This window comes from Lethenteron reissneri, chromosome 24 (assembly GCF_015708825.2).
Source record: "Lethenteron reissneri isolate LAM-NWPU_2019-01 chromosome 24, ASM1570882v1, whole genome shotgun sequence".
Lineage (NCBI taxonomy): Eukaryota > Metazoa > Chordata > Hyperoartia > Petromyzontiformes > Petromyzontidae > Lethenteron > Lethenteron reissneri.
Genome location: NC_083802.1, coordinates 7,215,848 through 7,240,491, shown reverse-complemented (window position 1 = coordinate 7,240,491; position 24,644 = coordinate 7,215,848). Strand labels below are relative to the sequence as shown.

Below are 24,644 nucleotides of genomic sequence, written 5' to 3'. Positions count from 1 at the left end.
AGTGCACCTAGCCTGGCACAAGTGTCGTGGTGATGTCACCGTCACGGTTTGTGTTTGTTTTTTACACCGATCCAACACGCAGCGAATTCCGTCTTCTTCAGTGTAAGCCGATTTGGGTCACCCGAATTAATAATCGCGTGGCTTGGGGGGATCTACACCAGCAGCAGCTGCTGATGCTGCTGCTGCTGCACACCCGTGGCTTGTTTGTGTTTCATGCCACGGTAAGCTAAAAATAGTTTAGTTTTATTTGCATATTTGTTTAAAAAAAAGTGATTTATTTACCTTTCCTATACTTTGCACTTGGTCGTGTTTAGGATTGTTGGTTGTAAGGTTCTGACCCTGTGCCCCCTACTGGACATCGGTGAAAAAGAGCTTTATAGTTAATCGGATTCCTCCTCCAGTAGAAATGAATATTCTGATTCTCTTTCCCCTCCCCCCCCACGTGGGTGATGTTGTCCAGAAATATCCCGGATAGGGCGGTCTGCTTTCCTGTGGTGGCTCCTTCCTCTCCGTGCAAGTTCTTCTTCATTCTCTTCGGTTTTTTCGGTAAAGTCACGTAGGTAAAAATAAATAAGAAAAATAAAAAATAAAAGGAATAAATATTTTTATAATAAAATAATGGAAATTAAATATTAAATCACGGCGTTTCGGAGGCAACACAAGTCTCCGTCATCAGGAGACTTGTGTTGCCTCCGAAACGTCGTGATTTATTATTTTATTTCAATTATTATTTCAATTATGTTATTATTTATTTATTTTCACCTACGTGACTTTACCGAAAAAAACCTAAGAGTATGAATCCTTGCAGTCACGAAAGCTTCAAATCTAGAATTATTCTTCATTGCCGGCGTCTTTGCGCACGTGTCCTCTGGTGACTGCAAACAGCTTGAACCGGGGCAGGCCGGAAAGCCACCATGTGTCCACGGGGGGATGTGATGTGTGCTGTTTTTGGACGCTACTGGGCAGTGGGAGGCAGTCGCCCTCCAACAACAACAGAGGGCGGAGGAGCGATGCTCACAACAACGGGCGGAGCGCCGGGTGGCTAAAGCACAGCAAGTTGGCACAGTAGGGGGCACAGGTGGTGCATCAGCCAGTCATCTCGGTCATCTCAATCAGTCGACCCGTTGCACCTGCTGGGTCTGCCCCGTGACCTCCTGCCAGCGGGCGTTTGACACTTCACGTGGCCTCAAGGTGCACCTAGCCTGGCACAAGCGTCGTGGTGACGTCACCGCCACTTAGTGGCGAATGCTGTTTTTGGAAAGGACACTTAAGAGAGGGGCAACTGCGTGTCTGTGTATGTCTGTATATGTCTGTGTGTGTGTGTCTGTGTGTATGTCTGTGTGTCGTGGGGAGCGGTGGTGTAGCGGTTAGCGCTACGCTGCGCTATGAACCTGGCGACCCGAGTTCGATTCTCGTAGACGGCCAACACCACAGTGGCGATTATCTGAACCGGTACTGGGCCTCCCCTAGGCCGACTCAGCCTCAACATGAGTACCTGGTGCGGTGTGTAAACATCGTCACTGGGAAGACAAAGGCGGTCGGGCGTGGTGCTGGCCACACCCATCCCCTCGTGTACCGTCCCGGCCTTCATCGGTGCCCGCTAACAGCACTTGCCCCCTAGTCTGTTAAGGCTAGACGGGGGATCTTTGTATGTATGTCCCTTCCACGTGTGACCCTATCTATGAGATGTCAACCAATTCGCCTGGTATGCAGGAGGGCATTGGTTCGAGCCCAGCCCCTGCTGTATATTTGGGAGTGTGCATGTTCTCCCTGTGGAAAGGACACTTAAGAGAGAGGATTTTTCTCCAGATCCTCCCGGTTTTTTCCCCTCCACCCTTAAGAGACATGCCTTTGGAGTATTTGGCTGCTAGAAATTTCTACATGATGGTCAGCCACTTCGTTGAACTATCATTTGTGCTCAGGTCGCTTTTGTAAAAGTGATGTATATCTTCAGTGCGCCTTGCTTGGTAAAATAAAGTTGTTTTAATCGTTTGAGCGCTGCCACGAAATTAGACCTTGGGAAACCGTAATTTTATATTTGAAGCTGCGGTGATGGTTTCCGGATAAATCTGCAGGCGATATAACAGCGAAATCCTGTCCACCACGAGTTAAACATGAACAAAAGCCAAATAAACTCGTTAAAAATGTTTTTTTTTAAAACGGGTTTATTAACAACTTGGTTAAAATTTCGATTTAAAGCTTTCGTGACTGCAGGGATTCATATTCTTGGTTCTTTCGGTAAAGTCACGTAGAAGGGAAACAATAAAATAATAAAAATATAAAACAAAATTCTCACGACGTTTCGACTGCAAACTTTGTTAAACTCACGGTCTTTGAGAAGTGCGTCAATGGCGCCTGGGACAAGCCACGTGGTGAGACACGCCACGTGTCTACGCCTGACACGCCACGTGGTGAGACACGACACGTGTCTACGCCTGACACGCCACGTGGTGGGACACGCCACGTGGCACCGATTTCACAGTTTAGGGACCGCGGCGTTTTTGACCTACACACAAAATATATAATTAATAAACCATGCGTCCATACAAAATGTGAATTGCTTTAAAGTAGCAGATTGATTTGTTCCGATTTTGATACAACCATGCATTGTCACTGGATCTGAGTAGGTGTGCAAAATGTGAAATTGATTGGACAACGGGAAGTGGACGGAATTTTGATTACAAGATTTGACCCAGACAGAGGAATCAAGTAAAACCGTGAAAAAAAATCAGGCTTTATGTATCTATTACTCAACGTCGTTAGCCTGCAGCGAACATATGGATATTTTTATAACTAATCTGATCAACGTATTCCTTTATGCATTCTAGACACGTTCCTTAGCAATGTGACCGAACCTTCAGTAATTGATAATGCACTGTCTTGTTTTGTTTGCCTGCGAGGTTGGGCTGTCGATGAATATTGAGCATGGTTTAACCACGGCATTAAATCGACTCATTTAAAATAAATATATCCACATAAGCCGCCGCAGCAACCTTGCAAATGAAAATTCCAGCATACATGAAGTGCAATAGCACGACAGACGATGAAAACCAATGGTAGAAATAACCAACTTTCCAGGAAACATTAAAATATTAAGCCGATGTTACAGCTCAAGCCGCAGATTTTTGCCACCAATCTTGCATAATACGTGGGGAGGTTCTTTTAAATTTCCACTGCGCTACTCACAACAGGAAACGTGGCCGCGTCTCAATAATCCCGGCCACGGCTGATCACTCTGGGGCAGGGGGGGGGGGAGCCCTTTGAGAAGGCGGCGATCACAACGCGAACAGGGGACCCAGCCACTCACTGCGCTCGCCAATCCCCTTAAATACTCCCCAATCCGTCTCACCCTGCGCCCAGATCCCCTCCCCGCAAGCCTCCCGCAGGCACGGACATCCCTCCCCATCCCTTTAGCCTCTCCCTTTCCACTCCGACACCTCCCCCCTTCCACTCCTCCGCCGAACCACCATTGCCCCTCTCCGCTTCGAACACAACGGGACCGGGTCACGGCCACAATCTTCTCTGCCCGCTGCCATCAACCACGTCACCTCCCCTCTCCATCTCCGCTACTCATCCTCCCACCACCACCACCCCCCGACTCTCTCGATTCATTTTCGCCAATCTCATCATGGCGGAGGAGGACGAGTGGCCGAGCAACCCCGGCACAAGCAGCGGCACGGGAATCTCACAATCCGCGGATGCTTCTGCGGAGATGCCGGGCTACGTGGAGCTCTTCTCGTTGGCCCTGAGCACGTGGCGTCGGGCGTGGCGCGACTGCGCCGGCTGCGGCTACGCGGGGGCTTGGGACGCCCTTGGGGAGAGCGCCTTCGTCAGCTGCTCCGACGCGGCCATTCTGCTCGGGCTCGCGTTGGGATGGACGCTGCTTCGCCACGCCGCCACGGAAAAGGTCTTCGGGGTAGGAGACGCACCGAGAGACGGGCGGGGTGGTGCAGAGGGGGGATGGGGGGGCGGGGTGGAACGGGCGCGCGCGCACGTGGTGGACACGCACGTGTGTGTGTACATGCGTGTGTGTGTACACACACGCATGGGGAGCGATAGTGCAGCGGTTAGCGCGCTGCGCTATGAACCCGGCGACACGAGTTCGATTCCCGCTCACGGCCAACACCAGTGACGATTATCTGAACCGGTCCCGGGCCTCCCCTAGGTCGACTCAGCCTCAAATGAGTACCTGGTGCGGTGTGTAAACATTGCCACTAGGGAGACAAAGGCGGTCGGGCGTGGTGCTGGCCACCCACCCCCTCGTGTACCGTTCCGGCCTTCATAGGTGCTCGCTAACAGCACTTGCCCCTACAGTCTGTTAAGGCTATACGGGGGATCTTTGTATCTTTGTTGTGTGTACATGCGTGTGTGTGTATATGTGTGGGCGCTTGTATGGTCACTTGGTCATACTATACACGTACTATACGGTACGTGCACATAGCATCCACACATGCGCGCACATTATGCGCGTGTGTTGGCGTAAAAAATGCGGAGGGAGTGGGTGACGCATTGCTGAGCACACTGCGCAATGAAGCCAGCGAGCCGAGCGGGTTACATTCCCAGCCAAAGACTCACTCCGGTGAAGAACATTGATGTCAGAACCGATCCTGCTCTGCCCCCCCTCCCTAATCCTCCACGCTTTCACCCACCCACGTTGACCAGCGTAGTGAAGTATGGTCATCCTATGCGCCATCTATTGTAAACCTATGACCCCCCCCCCTCCCCATCATGCAGCTGTCAGAATCTCTCTGGTTGCCCAGCCCAGACTGAAGTGTCTCGTCTTTCTCCCAATTTATCTTTTCATTTCTTCCCAATGTTTTAGCCTCTGGCTGCAATCGGGATTTTGCTCCCCCACCCTCTCACCCCAGAAGCCTTATTATTATGATTACGATTGTGTACCCAGGAGTCTCTCTATATTATTTGCAGGAGGATCCTGCTGGTTCCATACATTCCAATTGAGTAATTTGCCCGCTTGCAAACTATATCCCTGCCAACAGCTGTACTCGAATAACAACCACGTGTGTTGGCTTTTACACATACGAACGTTACAACAAAAAACACCCGGCAACATCAACAACATCAGTATTTGTGCTTGTGCACCACTGCCATCGCAGTATTCGCCAAATGATTCATGCAATAATGCGGCCAATATTTTTCATAAAATGGGCCGTTACACGATACGCATCTTTGTACACAAACACGCGTGTACACAAACACGCGTGTACACCAACACGCGTGTTCACCAACACGCGTGTTCACCAACACGCGTGTACACCAACACGCGTGTACACCAACACGCGTGTTCACCAACACGCGTGTACACCAACACGCGTGTTCACCAACACGCGTGTACACCAACACGCGTGTACACCAACACGAGTGTACACCAACACGCGTGTACACCAACACGCGTGTACACCAACACGCATGTACATTTCAATTGTATGCGTAGACACGTCATTGTTTTAAATACGTATGCATTAAATGGATATCGATTAGGGCTGAACGATTAATCGATTTCAAATGAAAATCGCGATTTGAAACAATGCGATTGGCGAATCGCAAAGGCCGCGATTTTTTTGCGATTTGAAAAGTCCTTTTACTTTCTTATTGGAATTGTTTTATTATTTTATTATTATACCTTTATTTATTTAACTTAGTAATTGTTATATGTTTGATTGTTCTATTTACATTTTTTTAAAATAAATACATGTTGAAAGCAATTTATATCTTTTAAGTTCTCATCCTTGCATTAGAATATATAGAGCAGTTAATATTTTGATGGTATGTGGTAATGCTTGTGAATATTGCACTGAAGCTTGACTTTAAAAAAAATTATCGCAAATCAAATCTCGATGTCAGAAAAATCGCAATTAGATATTTCCCCCCCAATCGTTCAGCCCTAATATATATGCATATGCAGAATATTTATTTCGACTGGAGGAATCCGATGAGCTACGATTCTCTTTTTCACAGATGTCCAGCAGTTTTCACAGATGTCCAGTAGTGTTGTGTAATTAAAATTGTCTTGGGGGATGCTATGGATAAGATTTCATCAATGAATCAAACGTTATTTAATTTAGCGCCCTTCACAATACAAATCGTCCCAGGGACATTAAAAACGTCTGCAATATGAATCAACAAGAATGTTAATTACACAACACTAATGTATTGTTTTTCACAGATGTTCAGTGTACGCACACGCGGAGAGTTTAAAGACAAAATTCCCCGGCGTAGCCTCGTGGAGCATTCGGCCAAGTGCTCTGAGAGAGCGTCCCAATAGAAGCCTGGAACGTCGTACAATGTGGGGGTGGCGAACAACACGCCCGGCCGTCTTTGTCTCCCAGCATAATGACGTTTATGCAACGCACGAGGTACTCATTTTAGGCCGAGTCAACATAGAGGGAGGCCCAGGGCAGGGTTCTGAAACCACTGGCCAACGATGTTAGTCTGGTTCGTAGCGCAGTGCGCTAACCACTGCGCCACACCAACACCCGCCACTCGCCACGGCGCCTGTGCCAGGCTAGGTGCACTTTGAGGCTGCCACGTGAAGTGTCGAAGTGCTCGCTGTTGGCAGGAGGTCTCGGGACAGACCCAGCAGGTGCCATGGGTTGGCTGACTGAGATGACCGGTAGATGCACACCAGCTGTACCCGCTACTGTGCCAGGCTAGGTGCAGGAGGTCTCGGGTTGGCTGACTGAGATAACCAGTAGATGCACCACCAGTTGTGCCCCCTACTGTGCCAGGCTAGGTGCAGGAGGTCTCAGGACAGACCCAGCAGGTGCCATGGGTTGGCTGATTGAGATGACCAGTAGATGCATCAGCTGTACCCCCTACTGTGCCAGGCTAGGTGCAGGAGGTCTCGGGTTGGCTGACTGAGATGACTGGAAGATGCACCAGCTGGACCCCCTACTGTGCCAGGCTAGGTGCAGGACGTCTCGGGTTGGCTGACTGAGATGACCGGTAGATGCACCAGCTGTACCCCCTACTGTGCCAGGCTAGGTGCAGGAGGTCTCGGGACAGACCCAGCAGATGCTATGGGTTGGCTGAATGAGATGACTGGTAGATGCATCAGCTGTGCCCCCTGCTGTGCCAGGCTAGGTGCAGGAGGTCTCGGGAACAGACCCAGCAGGTGCCATGGGTTGGCTGAGTGAGATGACTGGAAGATGCACCAGCTGTGCCCTCTACTGTGCCAGGCTAGGTGCAGGACGTCTCGGGTTGGCTGACTGAGATGACCGGTAGATGTACCAGCTGTGCCCCCTACTGTGCCAGGCTAGGTGCAGGAGGTCTCGGGACAGACCCAGCAGGTGCCATGGGTTGGCTAACTGAGATGACCGGTCGATGCACACCAGCTGTGCCCGCTACTGCGCCATACACACACACATTTATGCTCACACACACACACTTGTGCCCATACACGCAATAGTCTATGATCACACACATTTATTCACACACGTTAGACACAACAAGAGTTGCGACACAAGATATATTTGACATATCCTTGGCACGGCATAATAAACGCCATGTGTGTAGCAATTAAGGGTTACGAGTTTTGAAAGGCGCCGGTCTTGGGCAAATAACGGCACCAGGGGCACGCACTGCAAAAGACAAAGATCCCCCATATAGCCTTAACAGACTGTAGGGGCAAGTGCTGTTAGCGAGCACCTATGAAGGCTGCAACGGTACACGAGGGGGTGGGTGGCCAGCACCACGCCTGACCGCCTTTGTCTCATTTGAGGTTGAGTCGACCTAGGGGAGGCCCGGGACCGGTTCAGATAATCGTCACTGGCACAAACGCGCTAACCGCTGCACCACCGCTCTGCACACACAGCCACGCACGCATTCTCACGCCGCATGTTGTTTCATCATAATGATAAGTGCGCTGCCCTCTGTCGATCCACTGCTAGATGGATGCAATCTTCCCCCAAGCTGTTACCATCTCTGCGCGATCTTGCGATGTTAACAATCCGTCCCACTCGGAGGAGATGGTTTGCGATGAATGTTTATTGTGCTAATTACTACCGATCAATCTTTCCATATCGAGTTGTCCCGATTGTACAAAGCACCATCGTCATCATCGGACCCTGGTCTATCCACTGCTGGATGAAGGCCTCCTCCCCAGGGCTGCTGCCACCTCCTCCTCCTCCTCACGATCCTGCAATGTGACAATCCAGCCAACATCTTTGACGCTCCATCTCCCAGTAGAGCGATGTAATCGGCTCGTGTGACGGTGTTGATCTTGGCCATACAAACGATACGTGTCGAGTAGACGAACGAGTGAATCAAGTTTGTTTAACATGGTAAAAGACCCCTTGAGATGTGTACCCCTTTGAATGGAGATTATTTAATTCAGAATCTGTATTTATCCTGGAGAAATCCTATGAGCTTTCAAGCTCTTTCTCACAGATGTCCAGTAGGAGCGGGTTAGAAACTTGCATTAACAAACAATGCAAAAACGATAGGAGTGCAAAGTACAGGTAAACAAATCACTAAATTAGATAATATAATGAAAACTAAACTATTTTTAATTTTACCAGGTAAAGCCCACTGACCAATTAGTTCTTTTTCAGAAGCTACCTGGCCACAAATGATAAGAGTTCAACGAAGTGACGTATCTTGTGGAAATGTATAGCAGCCAAATACAGGTAGTCCTCGACTTACGATGGAGATGCGTTACGACGACCCCCATCGTAAGTCAAAAATATTGTAAGTCGAAGATGGTCTCGCCTACCCAGGAGTCTTAAAGAATGGTGATAATTTAGCAAAACAGAGCAGTCAAATGTTAAGTAAAAAAACAAGGTAAATTCTTAGCCTACCTATATAAAATGCAATTTATTCGAAGTTTTTTTCAGGAAACAATCCTATCTGCTATAAAAAAAACTTTTAACATGCATTGAACGTATCGTATCGTGGTAACCCTAAAATGAAATCGCTAAAGCTACATATCATACATGCATTGAACGTATCGTAACGCATCATATTGTACTGTACGCTGCTGCGTTTGCCTGCTGCGTGAAATTTAAAATATTTTCAAATTTTGTCGTATCGCCATCGTAAGATCGAAATATCGTAAGTCGGAGCATCGTAACTCGGGGACTATCTGTTATCTAAACAAAACTATACCAATACTATACAGGTCCTTTGTCAATTCACTGCTGGATAAACACCTCCCCACACTGTGGGGGGGTCATTGGGGTTATTTCAACAAACTGTACTTCACCACACCTGTCAATGGGGCTTGATTAATGGGTGGAGGCAGGACCGGTTCAGATATCACTCGCTATTGATGTTAACCATGGCAGGGCACAACACTTGGGTCGTCAGATTCATCAGGGGCAGTGCGCTAACCACTGCACCATCATTCCACATACAGTGGTAATAACGCCACCTCCTATGCCCGGGGCTTGGAAGCTGTGATATGGATTGAACTCGTGTGTTTGTTTTGATTATTTGAAAGGCTAAACCGCACAAGGTATCTGCACTGAGTTGTGCACCCGTCGACTCGAGGTGGATTGCTGGCCACGGCTAACATCAGCGGCGAGTCGTGTCTGAACTGGTCCTGCACCCCGGCCTTCCACTAACTCGCGCGGTGAAGTATGGTCAAACAATCCCTGCAACGAGAGCGGTGTGATGAGATCCTCACAGCAGCCGGTTAACAAACGGGAAGTAATTTACGATTCGTATCCGTATATAAATATTTACATTTTCTCTTTGGAAACGGGTACACATCTCAATGAGGTCTTGAGCCAGTCAAACAAATTCGATTTACTCATCCATCTACTCGACACTCATCGTTTGTACGACCAAGACCTGCAGGTGAGCCGATTCAATCGCTCCATCGCCCACCGGAGCGATGATATCAGCTCGCGTGTAAGGTGTTGGACGGATTGTTGCATCGCAGGGCCGTGAGCGGTTGCGGCAACGACGGCGGCTCTGGGAGGCCTTCATCCAGCAGTGGATTGACTAAAGGCCGACGATGACATTGATCGTTCGCATGATCGTAGCAAACCGCATAGCACGGGTGATCGGTGTGGTAGCACATTAACCCGGACGGTGACAGTGCCCAGAAAATCAACGAGTGTGGCTCAATCATTTATGTCGGGGACGCCGCGTTGGGACACGGGGGTGTGGGGAGGCGGCGTGTGCAGTCTTGTGCGCGCGCGTGATGGATGGCATGGAAGAGGATGGAGGAGAGAGGAAGGGGTGACGATGATTGGGGTGCGGTGGTCATTTATTTCACTCTGTTGGGATGGAGGGGGTAAGGTGGGTTGGTTGTTGGGAGGGGAGTTTTCCTACGTTTGGCTGCGTGTGGTGGGTGCAGATGAAGTCACACGCAGCATGAGACAGCGTTTGTTATTCTAATGAGCCCCCCGGCATCGTCGCCTTCAATACTAATTGCCCTCCCCTCCCCTCCCCCCGCATTAAAGGTGGCAACAGGCACCCTCGGGATATCGAGGGTATGCGTTTTCAACCCGGGACCCATCTCGTGTGACCAGGCAAAACATTAAGAGGCACGGACGGACTGACCTTCATGCAGGGACAATCCAGGCACTTTTGAAAACGATCATCGTCATCATTAGTCTCATCATTAGCATGACGCCAACTTTCGTGACTTCAGTTCAAATTAGCCTCAAAGGGGTTCACAAGAGTGCAGTGTTAAAGCCAGAGGATGTGAGCGCATTCATCATCATTATCACCAGCCATGGCCAATTCACCGCTGGATTAAGACCTCGGCAAGCCTCCACCACCTCCACATCTCACGATCCTGCGCGATGTAAAAATCCACCTAGCACCGGCACATGAACCAAATTTATTTCTCCACGTCCTCGGTGAACGTCCTTTCGAACGTCCCATTCCTTACCTGCCACTCCGTTATTATTCTTGATCATCAGCCATCGTCATCCCTTCGAGTGGCATGTCCTGCCCAAGTGGATGCGGTAACACAAATGATTATGGTAACTATTTACCCAGCAAAGTATGACGGAGTTTGACGACTCGTGTTCAAGAGGACCTTGCTTTGGGATGTTTGGTCAATATCATAAAGGAGTGTTTGACTTCGTGTCACCCACCAAGGTTACAACTAGGTTCAAAACCTGCTTGGCTTCTGAAACATGGCAATATGGGGAGGGGGGGGGGGGCATTTCAGGTGAATCGATTTTATGCGTTTTTTGGTACATTAGCTGATTGTGGGTATTGCTCCAACAATGTAATACTCTAAAGCACTAGCTGAGTGATACCGTGAGTGTCTCTATGCTCAAACAAGTACTGCGACAGCACACGTTTCTGATTAGGCAGTGGGGGAAATTCCAAATTTCGATGGCGGGGGACAGTCTCATAATGGGACACGGCATAAATAATGTACGATTATTATTAAATAATGTTGAGTGCGCCTGTGCATCGTGCATGACTAGGCTTCATTGTAGATTGAATCGTTCTTAAACCCTCCTTTGTGACAGAATATGCAATTGTACCTACTTTTTTGCGTTATAATTTACACGTGTTAAATGAATTTCAATACTGTAATGGCGTGGGCCATTTAACAGATCGGAACAGCATGCAAAATTACATTGGGGGTGAATACTGTGGCAATAATAGTACAGCGTCGCATATCAGACTTGCTGGGGGGGGATTTAGATGTAGGTGGATATTGAAATGGTCGGATATATATATACGAAGAATTATTGAAAACGACAGGTTACAAGACCCATGCACAAATAAGTGACTGGACAACAATGAAGGGCAAACTGCTTTAAACATGTGTGAATGCCGTACCGTGCTCTGGAAGTAAGCGAACGCACGTGAGATCGGGAATAGAGTTATAATAAATTATATATAATATAGAGTAAAGCACAGTCCGTGATAACAAGTGAGATGCGTGTGCAGGCTGAACAAAGACCGAGGTGCGTGGGTAGCATCTAGAAGCATCCAACAGCATCCCGTCTTGTGTGATGCTACGCCGAGGCAGCCGTACAACCGCTTATTCCTACTCGCGTTAGGTCCAATTCGCATCCACGTTCTAACAAAAACATGTTCCCTCGTACATTCATCGCGTTGTATTCAATTCGTGTTATGAAAAGATGTGTTATAGGAGCACAGCCTGTACTTGGTGCGTGCGAGGACGTTGGGATTTTGGAACATCTCTGGAAATTGATAGTTACAGCACGCGCAAACGCTGACTCGGCGGTGTGGGCGGCCAATTCGCCGGGGCGGATTTGTCACGGTCAAATACGCGACGCCGTACTCGCAGAACGCAATCGGGGGTGAAGCTGTGAACGCAGAGAATGCACGGTGGAATGGGCAAAGATGCGACATAGCGTGCGCAACGAGTGTGCCAGGTCCATAGCTGGCTGGTACCACCGTGCCCAGGTCTCCTGAGACTGTGGCACGACATTACCCCTTGTGGAGCCCACTCCCTGGCCTCTGTCTTTCCGCCGCCTTAGGGTTATGACAGCTGCCTCCACTTGGTCAAATACAAGCCCCCCCCCCTCTCCTTTGCCTCCAACAATTGGGAGTGTAATGTGGCGCTTGTGAAAGCCCCCGAACGTACATACGAATGCACGCACGCACTGCAGCTGCTGCTACACGAGGCTGGGGCAGCGGAGAACATGAAATGCTTAATGACACGCTCTGGATATGTATCGTGTTTGCTCAAACTCCAACATGCCTACTCTTGTACGGATGCTATAAAGGCCACAAGCTCGCAGAGTCTCACACTGTCGGCTGGCGGTCATAGAGCTCGAGATGCCTGCGTGGTGTTTAAACGATGCAGAATAAATATTCCATTAATAATTCGTTTGCACCACTGTATGTACAGGGTTATATTTCGTGTCAACATGTATTGCTTTTGAAACGTGCAATACTTATGTACGTGTAAATAGTTATACAATACACTGGGCAGTGATAGCACAGTGGTTAGCCTCCTGCACCTGGGTTAGATTGCTGATCACAGGCAACCACGAGTGGCTAGTCCTGTCTGGACTTGTCCTGGGTTTCTATTTGGTTGACTTGGCCTTAAATGGCCTACCTAGAGTGGGGTTGAAACATCAGTGCTGGGGAATCATGTTGCCGAGCATGCTCCTGGCTACACCACACCCCTTTGTGTTCCACACGGGCTTCCATATTCGCTCGCTGACAGCACTTGTCCCAAAATTTTGTACGGCTATACGGATGGTCTTTGGATCTCTAGGTGCTACAACACAAGGACAAGTCATAGCATTCTGAAAAGTAGATAGTAGGAATACACATGTTGCTTAAAACTAAAGTGAGACTCATATTTTTCATAATTCATCATAAGAACAACAGTTATGGTAATTCGCTTAGACGTTTGAGTTATATCCAGGATACAATTCCCAAATGTCAAATCTTCAAACTTTGAATGAGTAATTCCATATATTATGGTAACTGCAGTCTCCAACTACCCTATATTACTATCAGTACTGGACTGTAAATCTTCCAACCCTCTCTCAGCTCTGAATAACAGCCAGTCCCTGGAACCTTCACTGACTCCAGTATAAATGTTTTTTTTTTAATGTGACCTAATGGACTAATTTATTTGTTGTAATAACTTTGTTGTTTGTGCTTTTTATTTTGGTGCCATTTCTTCATTAGTTTATTCAAGTTTAAATTTTGCTTGGTAGCAGGGTTTTCATTTGCTTGGTAGTGGCTGTATATGGGATTTGGTCCTCATATATAATTCCTGTACAGTGTTATGGGATGCTGTTAGCATGAATGACGCTATGTAAAATGAAAGTATTATTATTACAATGCAGTGTTAATGATACGTTGCACTTCTGCTCTTCATTGCATTGTGGTAAGAAGACAAATAAATAAATCCTGTAATAAAAATGAGGCCATGCATAAATTTAACATCCTGAAGTTATTGAGTTGCATTCCAGGCCATGGATCGCATCAGTCACAAGTGATATCTAAACCGGTTGTAGTCCTTCCCACCTCATAAACCCACCATTGACCAATGTTGTGAAGTATGGTCAAACAACCCCCATGAGTGACACAACATGGGAGATCCTTCATCCAGCAGTAGGTGGAAAAAAATACTCGAGTAAAAGAAAAAGAATAATGTATCATAGGAACTCCAAATGTTTCATATCATGAGCTACATTTCTGAATAACGGTGTTGAGTTTACAATTTGCATATGTAAGTTACGTGACAGGTTATAAGAGATTGTTTTTTTATAGCAAGCTATGACTGGTATCGTCCTAAAAGTGCTGCTTTGGGCAGCACTGCTCCGCATTGGTGGCCCTGAGCAGGAGGTAGTAGAGCCACGTTACCATGACGAGATTTAGAATCTGTTTAGGTCTCGGCGGAATAAGGGTTTGAGAATTTAACCTGCGACCACTCATCAAAGTGATGCATAAAAAAGAATGTCAGTGATCGAAGTGATCTGATCCTAATGGTAAGTACAGCACCGTCTAGTGCAGTATGTTTGTGGACCGCGGTTGACCGAAATATTGGTGTGGTGACCCGCAACCTGCTGTGCCCTTCAGCAAAACATAAAACGAGCGTACAAACTTGTGTTTACGCTCACAAAGTCATATATATGTATACTTTATGTGACTCATTTGCATTTAAAAATGTTAATCCTGTGTGATGTTCAAAACTGGCTGTATTAAACGTGCTCTAGACGAGGAATAATTTGGCAGTACTTTATGTAAATGTGGCAATGTGCAATACGTCAAAATCAAAACATCATTACAAGAAATGGCTTCCAATAGTGCAAGCCTTTCAAAGCCCACCAAACACGCGAAGCAAATTTAAATACTAATTGAGAATTATGTAAATCAATACAAAAAACGCAGTACAGTATTTAATGAGCTTATAAAATAACTGATGCCCATAAAAAGGAGCCAACATGGAAGTCCTCTGCAGGATAATAAAACTAAAGAGACAGTGCCCTGAATGGTTCGCAATGCAGGTCCAGAACACCTCATCGGCGTCGCTGCTGACACTAACGCGACCCAGTAGCGCAGGTAGCAGAACACTAAAGCACTGTTGGTGACGTGGCCTCGTGGGAGCACGTTTGCCACTTTTTGCAAATGTTTACAGTTCGAATCCAGCAGCCTGCCCTGATTATTACTGCTGGTAGAATAACCATCATCATTTACATTGGACGTTAAAGATCACATGCTGTCATTCAATAGAGTAGACCACTGTGTGTGCTGACGTCAGGGTCCAAAGTAGTCAAATTCGAAAATGACCCATTAAAAAAATGTACTCAATTGGGATTATATACAAAAGCAATCATTGTCACCTACTGGCAGACTAATGCCCCAGGCCACTCTTGCAAATGAGACTTATCCTGGGCTCTTGAGTTGTCATCTGGTTACACAAAATAAACTAGAAACTTAACAGTATGCATATAATAGGAGGCTAATGTTTTTGGGAAATTACCCTTTTGCGGGGCAAATGCAGAATATACACAGGATAAAGACATTGTTATAATTGTTTATAAAAGTAAGTTGGTTTGTGCAGGACACGTCGGTAGAAGGGGGGGGGGGGGGAAGGGCGATGGTCGGTGGGTCAGGAATAGCGACAGCATGGAGGGGAAGGAACGTGTCCCAGGGTGATCCAGCGAGGAAATGGAATGATTAAATTGGCTGGTGTGCAGGTGTCTGGGTCGAATGTTGCATCGCAGAATCCTGAGAGATGGCATTGGATTAGGGTTGTCTTTATCCAGAGTTGATTGGTCATTGGTGATGATTATGATACAGAATTTTAAAACACAATATGATGTATTGAACTTGAAGAGACAAGAACATTTTGAGGCTGTTGGCATATACATAACTGTACTTTAAACTGTTTTCTATCATAAGATTTTGGGTCACTATCATTTATAAGAAATGGTCACCTGACACTGTAAGGTTTGTACAGTATTGTAATGTACTTGAATTTTATGGTAAAAGGCAGTATTAATGATGATAGTGGTACAATGTGTTTAGGTCATGCTTGTGGGCAGCAGCATTTATTAAAAGTAGGCATTGATCAATTACAATCCATTGTCATCATCATGGAACTGTGCGTGCCAAAATCAATAATTTACGATTTATGCAAATTATAGGCAAATGTGTTTTTTAAATATAATTTCGTCTTCAGGGAGCTGGCAAGTGTGTACAAATAAGACAGAAAAGAACGAAACAATACAAACAAGATGGTAAAAACAAGACAAAGAATCATGACCCCGACAATTAATGGAATCACTTGGGATGGTGAATTGTTGTTGCAATCCTGCTCATCATACAGTGAGTGCGTTCTCAAGGTCTTCACTGAGTGAATGAATCAACGTGGGTTCTACGTGGCTTTAATCTTGCTGACAGTTATTTAATACTGTGGGGCATTACCAAAGCATGATGCTGGCTGCAAAGAGGATGTCAAAGACTCTGTGTTATCGCTTGTAACATTTGTCGTTTTGTTTGTGGTGTCACGCCCCATATTTGCCACAAATTGCAAGCAGCAGACCGATTAATTTGAAGAAAAATAAAACAAAATCTCTTCCTCTTTTACGTCTGGCTATCCATGTAAAATGAGGTGTAATGTTACCACTGGAGCTATTTGAGCACAAATAATCTTTGAATGTAATTCTGCAATTCTTAATTGAGATTTACATTTCGGTGTATCATTAGATTACGGCGGTGTTGTATTCCAAAAGGGGTGGAGAGAATCTTGTTGGAAACGAACTCGTAATTTTAGTTGAAGCTGATTAAACAAACCAAAATAAAATGTGTGGAGAAAAGGGAGCTTTGTGCACACTCTCACGTTTGCACAAATCCTAATCCCATGGGTCACCGATTTGGAAATTGGCGTTGAAAGCACTGTGGGGGCCCGCAAGGACTGAATGGGGGGGGGGAGTGAATCACAAAATTGGCAATTTCTTTTGTAGAATTTCCCCCAACAGAAGCGGCGCAACCATTAGCGTCGTACAGAGTGCGATGACACCCAATATGTACATGTATTTTTGCAATGTCAATACAGTGCTGGTCCAGCGCCGTACAGCATAAACGTGAAATGTCTTCACCCGGCGGTGCAGTATTTATATACAGTCGCGTGCATCAAATATTCACGGCAGATTAAATAACAGCGCCTTAGAATCCCACGACTGTACATATAAAGTACCTCGTGGCAGTTCAAGAAATACTGCATATGGTACTATTGTACAGCATTGTATAGGAACTATATTGTTACTGTGCTACTGTGGTCACTGTCGCAGTCGAAAAACCAAAATACTGCATTCAGTTTTGTCTTGCATACAATGTTAGATTGGTTAACTTCCTCCATCTGGCCCGCATTAACACAGAGCCCACTCTCGGTAAAGTCTCCAGGGTCAGCGTGTACCTCCTAAGATCTGACATTAGACCGGTTGGGAGAGAGTGCGCAAAACCTTTGCAGGTGTCATTGATCCCAAGTCCTTGTTGTCGTAGCACATATCTCGATCCTACAGGGTCTCATATCTAAATCCTACAGGGTCTCATATCTCGATTCTAAAGGGTCTGATATCTCAAACCTACATGGTCTCGTGTCTCAATCCTTTGTTCAGCCTGCATTCGCAACTCACACGCTATCGCAGACTGTGCTTTACTCTATATTATTTATTATAACGCAATTTTTACACGCAGTCTGTTTCAGGAACGCAACTACCGCGTTATAGAACAGACTGTATCTCATTCGAGCTTCGAGACACTTTTCCTCCAGAGAATACACTGTAATAGCAGGATTATACCTCTGCTGGGCTCTTAGGTTCAAGGATTTGGGCTTATAAGCTCTTAGATGTGAGCTGATAAATTAAAATCTTGGCTTGAGTGAACCCGACCTATCATCCATCAGGGTTTGGTAAAAATGAGCATCATCTGAGGAAGCGCCTCCACTTGTTGGAAAATCAGCAGTGGCCTTGTTGGGCTTTGACTGCTTTTTCCACTGGTTCAGGACTCTTTTGACTTGAGCACTGGCCAACTGCAACGCTCACTTACAAATGAGCCTGCAGACACTGACTTCTATTATGCGTGTATATCAAAACGCTTGGGAAACGAGATGGGCCTTTTCTTTTGTGTTTGCAACTCAAGGGAAGGTAACGCTGTACAATATCCTGTTGGAGCCAAGCACGAGCCGCACCGAGGGTAAAGCCAGGATGATGACGCATGTCGCATACCCGCTTGGAGGATGCGGGACCCCCCTCTGCCCATTAGGGAACATAGCCATGGCCAATTAGCTCCTGTGTTTCTGGAGTGGAATGTGACCACCGTCTTTAATAGGGAGAGTGAATGCTTTTGCAAACTCTGAGGCAACCCTTTCCGATCTCCCAGCGCTACCACTGTTTCGCAGGATACTCCCTCCAAGCCCAACAAGGGCATCCATGCTCTGGACAAAAGTTAGCTATGAATCACGCCAGTGGGATTGTTTCAGGTTTGTTTTAGCCCCGTGCTCTTTGGCTAAAATCTTGCCGAGGAGGATGGGAAAAGTCACGCTTGAAATCGCTGGAAGCAGAACAAATTAAATGCACGGATTAAGAAAACAAAACTTGAATGCAATGCTTTCAGCAACTGTATTGTGTTATGATGAGAAATATATTTTGACAGGTCATACCATATTGTTATGGCAACATCGACGATCAAACCCATTGAGAGAGCAGCACTCAAGGAAGGGAACACACTCGAGGGGCTGACCAGAGTGGAAATATGAAATAAGAGTGCACATCAGAGTGCGGTTACATGTAGCTCACTAGCACTGGAGGCAATGGTGCCAAAATAGAGAGGCCTTCACTTACGGTTGACAGATAACTAGTCAGCGAATTCAGTGCCTCTGTATAAAAAAGATATCATTGTTCTTATGCTGAACGGAGCATTGCGAGTTGCACATTGCCATTGGATGTCCTCAGCCGCGAGTGTAAATGCCATTCCTATGGTGTGGATCCGTCTTCTTCAGGACAAATAACTCGTGAATGTTCTCTAAGTGGTACTACTCATTTGATAACCTTGAGTGGGGACGATTGGCTGAGGAAACCTGTGTCAATCACATGAACTAGTGACCTGTCAATTGTGGGTAATTTACATACAGTATACGGCACAGGCTGTTCACAATGTCCTGTTACCCCAATAACTGTAAGTGACATATGATTGAATGTGAATGACAGGTAACACATCACATGATTCGGCGTAACTGCATTGTGTTCATATGATGGGGGTCATTTACACAAATTTCACCCCATCGCAGCACTCGCTCTTAGCACGAGTGGTAGCGCGTGTCTTGCCATCATCTCACGCAAAGGGTAAAGTCACGCCATGCTCTGTGCGACATTTAACGCAACATGTTTTATTGATTGCATTGTTATTTTACCTATAACAAACATATCAAACACGCATTTGCTGCTAAGCCAACACAAACTCATGTAGCCTAGAGGTGACTGGACATTGTGTGCATAAGAGGTGTAACCATTCTTCCCTTCCCCCCCACCACCTCTGTTACAAGTCGATGAATCATCACAATTTAGGCCTGGCTATTCGATTTGACAATCAATTACATTTTTAAACGGCGTGTTGAATATAGTGGTCGCAGCGGTCACACGAATCCATTACATATTCAACGATTTTTCTTATTTTACCAGCTAAGGCCTACTGAGCTTTCTAGCTTTTTTTCTAGAAGCGACCTGGTTATCACAAATGATAGCTCAATGGAGTGGCTTATCGTGTGGACATTTACAGCAGCCGCTACTAAATGTGGAGTGAAAAACCTGGAGGACCCCGAGGAAAAATCCGCGCGACCACGGGAAGAGAACATGCCAACTCTAAATACACAGCAGCAGGCGTCAGGGTCGGGATTGAACCCACACCCTCCTGCATACCAGGCGAGGTCGTTGCAATCTCACCATCGTCATCATCTGCATCCACGGTCAGCCCATGGCTGGATGAAGACCTCCCCCAAGCTGCCACTGCCCATCTCTCACTCTCCTGCGATGTAATAATGATGCTGGCACCTGCACACGAGATTGAACCTTATACGGGATGAATTACGTCAATTCTGGGGAATGCATTGTGAGCTCACGAGTTCATACGTGTCAAATTAATAAATGCTTCGTCACATACGAGTGGACACCTAGAGTGTCGCAAGCATGAGTGTGCATGCAGCCAACACGCTACAGTTCTTTTTTATTGTACACAGCACACCGCTTTTTAAAATCATGTTCATGTTTATTCTTTGTACACACACGGTAGAATTTGTTCGGCCGCGCTTTAAATGTGTTCACTTTGAAGCTTGGGTTTTTACGCGAAGGGAAACGCTGGTGCTTTCGCTGCAGGTATTTAAATTGTCCGCTGGCTCTAGTCTGGCTTCATCGTAAATGTTCGCTTGCTCAGGGTGTCATGGGATTCATTTCTGGGGTCGAACAGATGGTGTCCTTTTTGATACTGTGCCTGAAATACATGGCCATTGAGCCGAGAGTGGGATGGGGGCCACGGACCTCTTGCAGCTTTTAAATTTGAGTGCCCTAAGCCGCCCTTAATGCACCCCTGCTTGCTGTCTTACTGAACTCAAATCAGAGAGTGTTGTGAACCATTTCTCCGGTTTTAGAAGAACAATGGGTCTCACAAATGCAGCCAATTATGACCGAGTTTAGCTTCGGATTTGTGTTGTATTTCAATGAAGGTTTGACCCTGTCAGTGTGAAATACCGACTGTGCTATTGGTATTCTATGCAATTACCGCATGTATGCATGTAGTTCTCGTACAGTGTACAAGGCATATATAGCAATACGGATATAATGAATCATCACTGTATCATCATCTGCCGTGTTCAATCCATTCCCGGAAGAAGGCCCCCTCCATGCCGTTGCCATCTCCCACGCGATTGTTTGCGACGTAATAATTCAACCTCGCGCCTGCACATGAGCTCTGCTGTATGCCAGCTGAATGAAAGTGATGTCTTGCGTGTGCAATGCACGTGTCATGAGCTCAAGATTGAATCTTCAATGAGGAATCGGTCGATCGGTGTAATGATGATAACACTGGTTAACAAAAAAATAAAAAAAAATTCTGGCCTGGACTTTTGCAGCTGTTTTAGACTAATTTCAGGGTGCTGATTCCAAATCTGATCTCAGATTTTCTCTATCAGATCATTTTTATGCTATCGGCATACCCCATTTTCATTGATTTTACCCGAAATTAACTCTGTCACTTATGATTGCAAGTTGTTGCGAGTCAGTGACTGCTTTTAGTGTTAAAATATGGTGCTGTATTTTTAGGATAGTGTGTTTATAATATCATTTTATGTAGATATCCACATTGATTTAATATTTTTCTTCTGCAGTTTTTATTGAAAATGCAAAATTTGATATCTCAAAAACCTGATGTGATAGACAAAAACTGATGCCAGATTTGGAATCAGTACCCCAAAATTACCTTAAAACCGTTGGAATACCTTATGCCAGAAAAAAGTGTGTTGACCAGTGTAAGGCATGCAGCCCACAAGGTACAGTGCACAATTCTAAAGCATTTTCAGGGTGTGTGGGTGGGGGGTTATCTTATGCAGAAAAGCTGCCCACAAAACATGCCATGGTTGGCCCAACGTTCCATGTTTACTGGGCCTGTGAATGTCACATAGACGCATAAAAATGAAAGTATTTTTACATTACACGCTTTTATTTAACTCACTCCGTCTGTTGTCGTATTCTCAAAAAATCTTGTAACTCAATTTTTACCAACTTCCCAATGTGCTATCGACTGCAAACTTGGTATACTTATGTCATACTGACGACACGACTATATTCTATCGTAAAAACTCCAAAACATGTTTTTTTTACATTACACGCTTTTATTTAACTCACTCTGTCTGTTGTCGTATCCTCAAATCTTGTAACTCAATTTCAACCGTCTTTACAATGTCGTATCGACTGCAAACTTGGTATAGGTATGTCATACTGATGACAAGACTATATTCTATCATTGAAATTATAAATATATTTTTAAACAATCTTTTTTACGGCTCTAATTGTCGACGCTCAACTCACGTTGCCTGTAAATCACCACGTGGTCCCTTACGTCACGGCAAGCCTCGGGCAGCCACGCCCAGGGGCGGGGAATGTGGAAGGAGGGGAGGGGCGATGGGGGAAGGGGGCAGGGGGAGGGGCAGCTCGGACAGTACATTTCATTAAAACGTGTTTAAAAAAAAAGTATTTTTAAATATTTTATTTTTCACAAACCCTAAACGCCACAGCCTTCTCGGGGGTGCATAAGTTAAATACAGATCATTTATGCGTGGATTTTTTGTGTTTAAAAGGAGTCGCGTGGTTCATTCACTCCGTTAACCGCAGGTCATCCGGGGGTATTGATAATCGATTTTTATCCGCATGCAATGCAGGGCTAATTAATTACAGTACTCCTCTGAGTTTACCGTTAAATTACTGCCAAATGTTTCCCATGGATCGGTGGAGTAAATTCACGGATAACAGCACGGATAATTGGATCCATGATGTCAGTCCCTCACATTTGTCACGGATAAGAGGAGTTCCAGACTTTTTCAGCGTGTGGAATATGTTGAGACATTGTACCAAATACTGTTGTACATGCTATACTTATTGTACATTTTACAAACGACAGTACTGTACAGTATAGAGTTGTGTTATCATCTACTATGGTGTAGTAGATTACTTACAGTATGGTAAACTAAGGTGAATTCTTTTATAACAGTTTTGAAAGAAACATTTATTTTGACGTAATTTTTGCTTTGGAAACTTGTTTTGCGGCCAAAGGGTTATTAAGTCGGAAGCCTGCTGATTAAATCGACAGGGCCGGCAGGTACTGTTATATTTCGTTATACAGGGACTCTTCTACTTACAAATGAGTTAGGTTCCAGAGGTCTGTTCCGAAGTCGATTTGTTCGTAAGTCCAATTTTACGTCGATTCCAAACATTGTACGGCATGGACACTAAACACGAGGAATGGCTTTAAAAGTTGTATAATCTCCTGTAGATGCCACTGGTTCTTCACGTTCTGTAGATGTAGATGTCACCACCGTCATCAATTGCGGGGCAGTTTAGCTTACAACTATTAGTCAGAACAGGCAACTGGACATACAGACAGGTTTGTTCGTATCTCTCTGAAAGTTCGTAAGTCGAATGTTTGTAAGTAGAGAGGTCCCTGTACTGCAATAGACTTCATTTTACTAGGTGAGAACCCATGAAGGCAAGTCTTTTTTGCAAGGGAGACCTGTGGGACAAAACCAGTGAGTGTACTCAAGTTACAGAGCTGGGACAGTGCAAAAGCCTAAAAAATGTTTTTAGAGACCAACCGGCTCTGACCAGCGTGGTGAAGTATGGTTAAACAACCTCCCACGGCCTACATAATGTTGAGGCTGGATATTGCTTGGATGGGTCTCCACTCGGCACAAACGTGTTGTTGTAGGCTGCTGGTATGCACTGAAGGCAGCAGAGATGAATGCATATAAATCTAGTACAGTACAGCAAAATTCATTGTTGTACTCTACCTCTATGCTCTCAGGTCCATGCTTCATACATTTATCCTGCTCTCAATTGTATGGTACAGTATGATTAAACAACCCCATGACCGATATATAAAAAATTCCATTTATTTAAATATTTCATCTGGATAATCCCTTGAGATGTAACCTCTCATATTCAAGGATGTCCAGGGTGTCAATTGACACATGCATAGCAAATACGGAATGACACCAATACAATACAAACATGACATGGCGCGGGGGCGGCAGAAGGTTGACACAGGGTTGTAAATTGTAAAAGAGTATAGTATAGGCACTTCGTATCCACCTTCTCGTCAAGAAGCATAAACCATCCCGCAAACTACTTTTTGTATTTAGTTTGATGACCTTTCCCGCACCTCCTATTCGCACGGTTGGCTACGTACGGTGCGAAAGAAGTTCAACACGCACATATATATACGTACGGACTCCGATCATCTTTACAGCGGCTTTTGGCTAGCGATTGAACAAAGACGGTCACTGCATCGCGCACTTTCAAATGCACTTCTGCTGCCATCTGGGCTGCTCTTCCTTCCGATATTAGGGAGCCACTGGTGCTATGCACTTTTAAATGTAGATCTAAAAACTCGTTTCTTTAGAGCTGCTTTTTGTGTTTAATTTGTTGTCCTTCTCTCGCACCTCCGATTAGCAAGGTTGGCTGCGTACAGTGCAAAAGAAGTTCAACGTGCATATGTACAAACATGGAATGCTGGGCCAAAGTTGGGCAAACGTTGGCATGGGTTGTGTTGTGGATAGAGCACTCCCTAGTTCACAGCCCGGTCATGGGTTGACTGTCCATCATCCCCCTGGGACAAAGGAAAACTTTAATCACGTACCACTTTGTGGGAAGTCAACAGTGGGTATCATTATGGATAGACTGATCCTGCATCACGTGGTTTTCCCTCCTGGCTCCGCATTGCAAACAAGCATTGAGTGCCATCCCAAGCTTGTGTTGGATACCAATTTGATATGTATACTATTGTGCTGTCTTCTGAAAGCACATTGCCCACAACCTTATATAGTAGTGCGTTTTCAGTATATTGTAATGAGAGCTGAAACGGTTAGTTAATGAAGCCAGTTAATCAATCACTTTTTTGTGGTCAATTACTCTGGACCTTCGCCTGGGTTGACTGTTCCCCCCTTAAATAGA

General features: G+C 45.7%; 1 protein-coding gene across 1 annotated transcript in view; it reads left to right on the top strand.

Annotated features, from left to right (window-relative positions):
• The first annotated feature begins 3,309 nt into the window (after positions 1-3,309).
• The window catches only part of LOC133346477 (ceramide synthase 1-like), a 59,319-nt gene continuing 37,984 nt past the window's right edge, over positions 3,310-24,644 (top strand). The window contains exon 1 of the mRNA XM_061558088.1: positions 3,310-3,916. Coding sequence (XP_061414072.1) covers positions 3,629-3,916 — 288 coding nt within the window. The 5' untranslated portion in view covers positions 3,310-3,628. The remainder of the gene's footprint in view (positions 3,917-24,644) is intronic.